Below are 9,612 nucleotides of genomic sequence, written 5' to 3'. Positions count from 1 at the left end.
CCATGTTTGTACCTCAAAACAAATATGACTGTTCAGAACATCATCACAAGGCAAAGTAATACAGCTAAATTCAGAAAGAAAACTACATGTAATTACCACATTATGAATCCATTTCCAGTTCTTATCTATGTGGATTAACATCAGAAGTTCTCACTGACATCTGCCAGCTAGGATGACAGCAAAATATACACGCTCGAAGCACACACACTCAGGAGCTAAGTGCTTTCTGCTCTTTAAAATGTGTGGTCATAGTTGAGTGACAGCCTTCACAGAAGGTAAGAGACCACTTGTAAAAACCCATCTCACTAAAATGGAGTAAGGAGATATGTGCAACATTTCTAAAATGAGAAACTATAGACATTAAGCTACACAAAGAAGTTGTCTGAGTCAGGAACTCAGCATTGAATAAGTCGAGCATTGACTTTTCCTTTAGAAAGCAATCTGACATTTGGAAATGGAATTTTCATCTCAAAAAGGCCTCAGGGATGCTGGAAATGTAATTCTGAAGGAGAGCCTGTGCTTGTTAGTATGTACCAAGTCCTGGGTTCCATCCCTGGCATAAAAGGAAGTGAGTGGAGAGAGAAAGAAGAAAAGCCATAAAAGGTACATTGTAGGGAAAAGTTGGGCTTTGGTTAATAAAGGAAGAAAGAAATGTAAAATAGCCACATGCAAGGCAGGAAGAACTGGGGACACTGAGCAGTGAGCCTTGGCCACGGTCTGGCCACTCTGATGGCAGAAGTAGCCAGAGCTGAAGTAAGTCTAACCATCACAGCCTGCCAGGCCTGCTTCTTTCTCTAGCTTGCACTTTTACAAATGAGTTTTCCAAATGAGTTGGCCCACATCCCAAACCAAACAAGAACATGTATGCATTCTGGTGCCCCTCGCTGAATGGCTAGGTAGGGCCAAAAGAGCAACAGGGAGGAGGGAGGAGAGAACAGGGAATGAAATAATGAAAAGTCTTACTTCCCTAGTATAAAAATCCACATTTGACTCTGAAATGAGAAGAAAAATCAGTCTTCTAATTTTCATAAAAATGATGAGCGTATGCACATAGCTTTTAAAGCATAAGGAAAGAAAGTGAATTAATATAAAGTCCAACAAAAAAGCCACTAAAAAATAAAATCTACAAAACTCAAATCTACAGTACATATATGAGTTCTGTGTTACCAAATTCAATCTGAAAATCTTTGCCTCAAATTAGGCAGATGACAATTCCTTCCAAAGTTTTTTATGTCACAAGTGAGTGATGGTTAAATACCAACAGATTCTGATTAAGTGTTGGTGTCTTACAAATTGGAAGTATAAGTCTGATTTCATCATACTTTTGGAAAATTTATTCACTCTAGATAGTGGGAAGTGCCTCTCAGAGCTTAATTACCCCCATTTGCTAAAGGAAAGGGACCAAACTGCCTAGAGAAGGTGAGCAAAGCCATATCATCCATTAAGAAAGCAGGGGAGAAAAGCTGCCTCTCACATCCTGACTTCTTGGGAAATTTCAAGACAATAGCCCCAGTGTAGCCAGACACAGCTTCTATGCATCCACACTTGCATCTGGTTTGATTCTCTGGCTTTAAAAAGCCCTGTTTCCCTACCAGAACAGCAATCTACAAAGTTACAGGCTCTTGCTGAAGCAGCCACACATGGGCGTGGGGCAAGGGGACAGGACAGACACCAGACTGATAATCTTCCTTTCCAAGGTAACTCTAGACTGTAATCATCAACTCTGCAAAAGGGAACTAAGCCTCAGCTCTCATATAAAAGGCGCCCTGCTGGCATGGGGGATGCTTTCCATCCAAATGTGGAAATTTAACTACAAATTCAAACAAGATCCTTTCTCAATGTAGAGTCTCCTTTCTAAACCTCAAAAAATAAAAATAAAAAAAATCACACCCACTAACTGCAGGGTCATCAAGTGGATTAGTGCAAAGAAATCATGCTCTATTTGACCTAAGCTGTCCTTTCCACGTGTGACAGGTTCTGGGGAAAGTTTATCTGCCAAAGTGAGTCAGAATGAAAGCTGGATGCAGGTTACAAATACTGCAAAAGACCTTCTGCTCAGTCTGGTGGTGAATCCATGCTGCAGGACCAAAAACTTCCTCCCATACGGGGTTTCCAATCAGGCCCTTGTGTCTTATTTAGCATTTGAGTGAATGCCAGCTCCCTGTGGTCTACCAATATTAATGCATGCACTGCCTTGTATTTTTCCAGACTCAATGAACAGCATCAGCTAAACATAGCACAGTAATATAACACTTCAGTCACAGGGCTGTGCCGCTGTGTTCTCTCTCTCCTCTCTCTCTCTCTCTCTCTCTCTCTCTCTCTCTCTCTCTCTCTCTCTCTCTCTCTCTCTCTCTCTCTCTCTCTCTCTCTCTCTCTTCTCTCTCTCTTTCTCTCTCTCTCTCTCTCTCCTCCCTCCCACCCTTCCGCCCTCCCCCACCCCTCTGTCTCTCTTTTCTCTCCAGTATTGGGGCATTAGGGCTTGAACTCAAGGCCTGATTTTGCTCAAGGGAAGCTCACTACTAGTTGAGCCTCAGCTCCACTTCCATCTTTTTGGTGGTTTATTGGAGATAAGAGTCTCACAGACTTTCCTGCTTGGGCTGGCTTCAAACAGCAGTTCTCAGATCTCAGCCTCTTGAGTTGCTAGGATTACAGAATATACCACTGGTTTTAAGAAAATGAAACATTTTAAGCATAGTCATATGGCAGGGATATGAAAAACCAAAGTAGGTGAACAGAAATGCATCATACTATGTGAGCAACAACTAGGAAGGAATAGGTTTTAATCCCAGGATGACTAAGAAATTGGCATGGGCCTTCACTAAGTGGCATATTTCCCTCTACGTACTTCTCCTTCCCTGTAGTCATGAGGATGAGGTCCCTGTGTGTTAGTTCTTCATGAGCATGTGATCTCTGAGAGGGCATGGAGAACAGTCAACATGATAGGATTACTGTTATTCTTATTGCCATTGTGCCAACAATATCTCAGAGTGACATGACTAAAAATATGATCATTATAAGAGCTGATCATATCACAGCAGTTATTTGGAAATAGAAAATACAAGGAGGAAAGGCTTCAAGGTAAACAGATGGGCTGGTATAGCATGTACAATGGGACTTCAGGTAACTGCATGGCTGGCTGCTTCTTCATAGGGAAATGAAGCATGTTTTGCTCGTCTGTACCTTAACAAAGCAATGGTGCACTAGTTCCAGAATTGGAAATTATTATTGTGTCCAAAGAGAACTGAGCAGATGGGCCCTTGCCTTTGGTGCCCAACTATGAATCACATGAGATTTCACACTGATGAAACTGTTGCTCTTGTAAATGTTTTAGTTTAACCAGAAACTGGAGCTTGCCCTTGTAGTCATTCCACACTAGAAGCCCAGCACTGTCCTTTACTAGGATGATGATTCTGTTGCCTGTTGCTGACACCTGGGGCAAACTTGAAAAAAAGTCTCATAATTTGTCAATATTATTGTGAAGGCTGTTCTATTAAACTAACCATAAACAAGTCCCTTCTGCATTCTCCAAACTAGTGTGTTTTGTGTGGACAAACTGTCTGTTAAGGTATGCATCATGTAATGGTAGAACATTCATTTGAAAATAGAATTGTCCATGTAGTAGTGCTTCAGGACTGAAGCACTTGGATGAGAGTGCGAAATAAATGGGAAGTACAGTGCCTGATGCCTCCTCAAGCCTCAGAATTCAAAGCAAATTTATCTGATGAATTCACCTGATTCCAGGCCAAATCAGAGAGTCAAAATTAGAATTTTTCTAGAGATAATTACTGGCTTGAGAGAGTCATAATGCAAGAACTGGACTTTTTTCCCTGTCCCTCTAAATTCATCCTCCAGATTTAAAAATCTCAAATAAATCTACAGTATGATTGCTCTAGTATTTCAAAACATAGCAGACATAATGTACCCCTACCTCAGCAACTAACCTCCAATAATAAAAAATACATTAAGTTAAAAAAAAAAAAACAACTCAAGAAGGCAGGGAAACATCTTCCTGATGGGATGCATTATGTGGGATGTGGGGATCTGTCTGAGCCCCCAGGGAGCAGGAACTGGGTAACCCACTGAGTGCAGCAAAGTCGCTCCAAGTTCAAGTTCAAGGGCTCTCCCTACTCCCCCTGCCAGTCAGCAAAGGGGTCAAGGCATCAGAACTGCTGAGTGCTCAAAAGTCTTCTCAAAGCAACAGCAACCGCAGCACTTTTCCTGCAAAGCAAACAAAATATGAATCCTGTTAATTCAGCAGGACTTTTAAAATTGTAATTAGCTGGTTGTAGCCCTTAGGAAAACCACAGATGATTTTTTTTTATAATGTATGTGTGTATGTGAGAGAAAAAAAAGAAACCTCTCAATGGATTCCGCTGCTTACCCAAAATGGGGTTTGAAGTTTATGGGAGATATTTTAGCACTATTTGCAATATCCAGAGACAAGGCCTCTTTGTTTCTTCTGAAAAACAGCCGCTCCTGCCCTGTGCCATGGGTCCTTGGTCAGCTGGATCCCAGTATCAAAGTGAGAATGTGAATCATGCAGAGCACATAGTCCTCTCTCAACATTCATGGCAGATTGGTTCCAGGCCTCCATACATGCCAGTCCTTTATATATAAAATGGCAAAGCATTTGCAAAGAACCTGTGTGCATTCTCCACTGTACTTTAAATCATCTCCAGATTACTTATACTGTAATATCTAATACAGGTTATATGCTGTATAAATAGTTGCCATGCTGTGCTGTTTAAGAAATGATGACAAAAAAGTCTGTCCATGTTCAGCATGGATGCAAATTTTTATTCAAGTATTTTTCATCCATAGCTAGATGAATCTGAAGATATGAACCATGAATATGGAGGACCAACTATACTTCCATTTGCTTTAGGGCATCTCTAACCTAGGGCTTATGTACTGTTTGCTTTCCTGAATCAATTCTATGGATAGGAGGAGGTTTTCTAAATTTCTATCACATATTCTGGCAAAAGAGGCAAAAGATGCAAAGGGAACAATGAATGGAGTGGTATCAGGTTTTTTTTTTTTTTTGGATTGTTTCCTTGGTGCATCAAGAAACCTCTAACAAATTGAAGGAGATTTATATGCCTAAATTTACATTGTGGATTAGACCTTATTTATAGAGCCTGGAACTCTCTTTTTCCACAGTAATAATCTTTAACCACGAGATTTTTTAAATCAATATTATCTCAAGTTTGGTTTTACTCATAATAAATCCTGCCAAAACCCATCTCACCCTGGCAGAGAATCTGATGTGAAGAATGATTTTTTTTAATCTTCTCAAAAGAGTTTTCTCCCAGAGTTAATATCTTTCATTTGCTTTGAAATTAAAAATAGGGGCGGGGGCTCAATGTGAGAGCCTCATCATGAATGAGGCCCTGGTTTCAATTGCTAGCACTGTAGGAGAGGGGGTTAGGAAATAAACATAGACTCTACATCCATATCATGTGAATCTGAAATAATTCTTCCTTGGCCTCTGGTAAAATCCAGGTGAATTTTTATGGCCTAATGGAGCTAGAGGAACTCAGGGAAAGGAGGCAGCAGCAAAGGCAAACCTGACAAGAGTCTGGGGAGGTCGCATGCAATTCCAGCAAAGGTTGCACTATGTGATCAGCTCAAATGCTTGTATCTGTCTTCTGCATGACTTCTGCCACTGTATTCTGTCACTCCAAATTCAAGGTAACGACTTTAAAGATGTCTACCTTCTCCCATGGCCATTTCCTCTTCATTCTTTCCCCTCTAGACCCTGGCGACAAGCTGCCTTGGAATGCAACCTCCTGTCACCCAGAGCATTCATTCCCATCAAGCCTCAAATGTGACTCCAGAATTTCTGGTGGGAAGGTGGTTTGTGGCAAACCCTCGGGGTTTGTGGTGGCTAGGGACAAAACTGCTTGTGGGGGAGAGAGTGAAGAAGAGGGGAGAGGAAAGGCACGGGGGGACTGCTTTGGGGCCTCCCTACTGAGGGCTTACATTGACAGCTATCTAAGCTTTGTAAGCTCAGCCTGATGCACTAAGATCCATGAAAGAAAATTACTTTCTACCTTCCCCATACTCTGATACCCTTGTTAATTTTGATAAACAAGCGTGGTCTCTGTAAATTGAAAGCCCAGGTTTTCTAGTTGACTGTTCATAGATTACTAAAAAAGTAACAGGCTCATAAGTAAATAACCCCCATACAGAAAGGCCAAGTGAGTGCTTTCTAACACTGTGGACTTGATTATTGTATACTGATTTATTTCTACCCCATTGTATTCTACGAAAGATTTTTGAGGCTGTTTGCAAAATATATTCAGCCAAATAGACACACAAAAACCTCAGGTTCCAGAAAATACCAACTGGAATAAAGAAAGGATTGAGATCAGTAGGGTCTGATGATAAAGCTCCATAGTAAAGGACTTCCTAGCATGCCCAAGGCACTAGGTTCAATCCATTATTTAAAAAAGGAAAAAAAATTAAAAGGATTAAAATGAGTGGGCAAGAAGGCCAGAATCATATATCATATATTCTAGGAAGTCATTAAAACTTAGGTGTGGAAAACTGGCCAAGGACTTTGTGCCCCTTGAGTGATATAAATGGTGGGTTTTCTGAAAGTCCTTAATGACCCATTGATCTTATACTGTTCTTTAGTTATTGATATATGTGAAGATATTCATGCACAAAACTATCCTTTAATTCTGACAAAACGCTAAGGGGGCGAAGGAAAGTTTGTGCAAAGTGGTGTGTCTCAGGATCAAAGAGGACAAGGAGAGGAGCAGATCACTGGGGAGGGGCTCAGGCTTTGTTTTAGAATGACAGGTCTGGATGGAGTCCAGTATGACTGAGTTGTTCCACTCCTGAGGTTCTGAGGTACAGTTCCCTAGTTTACACAAAAGAAGACATCACTTCTGTAGACCTCATGAAACTTTTCTAACGATTACCTGAGGCAATTTCTGTTCCATCTAGAGACTACTGAGCTCATTATTGAGATTCCTTCTTTATGCCAGGCCCTGGTCGTATGGCTTTGCCTGGACTATTTCATTGATGCCACTCAGTGAGCTTAGAGTATTGGCAATCCACATGTCAGGGAACTGAGCTTCCTCTACTAAGCAACAGCAGAACCAGGGCACAAAATCAGCAATCTGAATTTGGGGACCTCTTCCACTCCTTAAGCCAAAACACGGTTCTGCTTCTCACCATGCTGTGCAAATAGCATACAACTGCTTTGTTTCTTTCTTCCTTAATTTCTCTGTTTTTTTTCTTTCTCTTTCTTTCCTTATATTCCTCCTTTCCTCTCTCTTCCTTCCTTCCTTCCTTCTTTCCTTCTTTCCTTCTTTCTTTCTTCCTTCCTCTTTCTTTCTTTCATTTTTTATTCCTCTCACTTAAATCATACAACAAACATTTCTTCCCAAGACAAGTGGACCATATTTTCAAGGCTATTCAAATCTGTGCCTTCTCAGATTGCAGCCCTAGTTAGTCCTCAAAATAAATGTACTATTCTTCATTCCCAGAGGAGAGGGAAGAGAGACAAAAGACCGAAGACCAACCTTTCAAATAAACCAGCACCTTCAATGGACTATTTGGTCATGAGGTTCTGAGCATCAGAGTTGCAGTTCTTCTTCTAGAAAAACCAGGAGACATTTGGGGAAAAATTAGAATTGTTTCCATAAATTCTTGACTTATGAGAACTCAAAAGGGAGTAAATAAGTTGCTACTGAATAGAAAGTGTTTTCCACAGAGATTCTTTTTTTGTTTGTTTGAGACAGGCTTTCACTAAATATCACCCAGATGGGCTCACCACTCACAGTCACCTTTATGCTTCAGTGTCCTAAATTCTGAAATTATAGGTGTATACCAATGTGCCCAGTTTCCCCCCCCCACCCCCCAATGCCCAGTTTTGACCCCTGCAGACATGCTTCCAACCTTTACAGTCCAAGTCAAGCATGTCTTCTACTCTCCTATAACATCCCCATGATCACTTTCCTTACTTTTCACTGAGAGTCACTCACATTTAGTTTTCACATGTATGCCTTGTTAAAACCCACTCTGACAAAGCACAAGAGCCAGTACTTGTTTCTTTAGGGCTCTGATGGCTAGAGGATGATTCAGGTGGCATGCAAGTGCCAATGGATAGGTTCACTAAGAGAAAAGAACCCTCAGTTTGGAGTCAAAAAAAAGCCATTGTAAAAGAGATAACATGGAGGGCTGGGGTGAGGCTCAAATAGTAGAACACTTGCTTAGCAAGGACAAGTCTCTGAGTTCAATCTCTAGTACTGGTCAAACACACATACCAAAAAAAAAAAAAGCAAAAAATACCCTAGACTAAATCCTCCTCCTCTGGCCATCACTTAACTTGCAAATACATTTTTTAAAAACAAGAGAGATGACATTCAATTTCAGCTTTAATCATGATTTTGGCTGATTTACAAGGATGGACAGAGATAGGCCTAGAAATAGGTTTGGGATATCCTGGGACAGCTGTAACCACTGGTGTGTTTGATTTGGTGTGTACAGAAGAGGATGTGTGAAAACTTTCTAAGGATTGACACAATACAATTTAGATCTTAACTGTCCCCCAAAGGCCTTTATATTATTGCCAGCACTGGTGCTTCCTCCTAATGGGAGGAAGTTAGGTTATTGGAGGGTCGTGTCTTTGAAGAAAATTATGTGGCTAGCCCTTTCTTCTTTTGATCTTTTTCTGGCCATGAGATGAGCAGTTTTCCCCAGTCATGTAGTTCCATTACGTTGTTCTGATTTACCATAGTTCCAAAAGCAAAGGGGCCAAATTGATGATGGACTGAAACCTCCAAAACTATGAGCAAAAGGAAAAATTTTTCTTGATAATTATTTGCTGCAATAATGAAACACCGACTAATTCTGAAGTGGTATGATGAGAGTTGCAATTAAGAAAATGGTAATTTGATGAACTAGAAAAGAGTGAATGACAATTGGATATCCATTTGTGTTTTATTAGTCCACTGAGAGAAGGGCATATGCTATGGGCAAAGGGTATTTTTGTTCTTGGAATAAGGAAACTATGTCATATTTGTTAAGATTTCCTTCCTCTGTCTCCAAAGCAATGAGGAATTCTGCAAGTGAGGTATTTGCTGAGTTCTAACGAAGTTATAGTTTGGAATTACTTTTTCCCACTTCAAGTGATGGCTGTTTCTGACATGGCATGGGTTATGTACAGATCGTTGGAGACTTAAGAAAGGCCAGAACCACTCCATGTCATCTTGAGTATAAAACCCAAGGCAGAGAACTTTGGGACCTTAATTCTTAAGAAAGAAACAGAAAATGCTTCTTAAGTAATAGATGCTGAAACCAGGCACTGGTGGTTCGTGCCTATAATCCTAGCTACTCAGGAGGCTGAAATCTGAGGGTCACAGTTCAAAGCCAGCCTGGGCAGGAAAGTCTATAAGACTCTTATCTCCAATTAACTACCAGAAAACCAGAAGTGGCACTGTGGCTCAAGTGGCAGAGTGCTCTCCTTAAGCTAAAGAGTTCAGGGACAGTGCCCAGGCCCAATGTTCAAGCCCCACAACCAAAAAATAAAATAATAATAATAATAATAGATGCTGAAATAGTGAAAACCTAGTTAAATGCTTTCAAGATGAAACAAAA

General features: G+C 40.7%; 1 protein-coding gene across 5 annotated transcripts in view; it reads right to left on the bottom strand.

Annotated features, from left to right (window-relative positions):
• Positions 1–2,426: 2,426 nt before the first annotated feature.
• Positions 2,427–9,612, bottom strand: part of Mylk4 (myosin light chain kinase family member 4) — a 105,342-nt gene continuing 98,156 nt past the window's right edge. For all 5 annotated transcript variants that reach the window (XM_070024710.1, XM_070024708.1, XM_070024706.1 and 2 more), the window contains 2 exons: positions 7,536–7,609; positions 2,427–4,218 (listed from right to left, as the gene is read on the bottom strand). In XM_070024710.1, coding sequence (XP_069880811.1) covers positions 7,565–7,609 — 45 coding nt within the window. In that variant the 3' untranslated portion in view covers positions 2,427–4,218; positions 7,536–7,564. The remainder of the gene's footprint in view (positions 4,219–7,535; positions 7,610–9,612) is intronic.

The sequence above is a fragment of the Dipodomys merriami genome, unplaced genomic scaffold (genome assembly GCF_024711535.1).
Source record: "Dipodomys merriami isolate MVZ:Mamm:240054 unplaced genomic scaffold, mDipMer1.0.p SCAF_16, whole genome shotgun sequence".
NCBI lineage: Eukaryota > Metazoa > Chordata > Mammalia > Rodentia > Heteromyidae > Dipodomys > Dipodomys merriami.
Note: the sequence above shows the minus strand (reverse complement) of the source record. Positions and strands in the feature narration are given on the sequence as shown.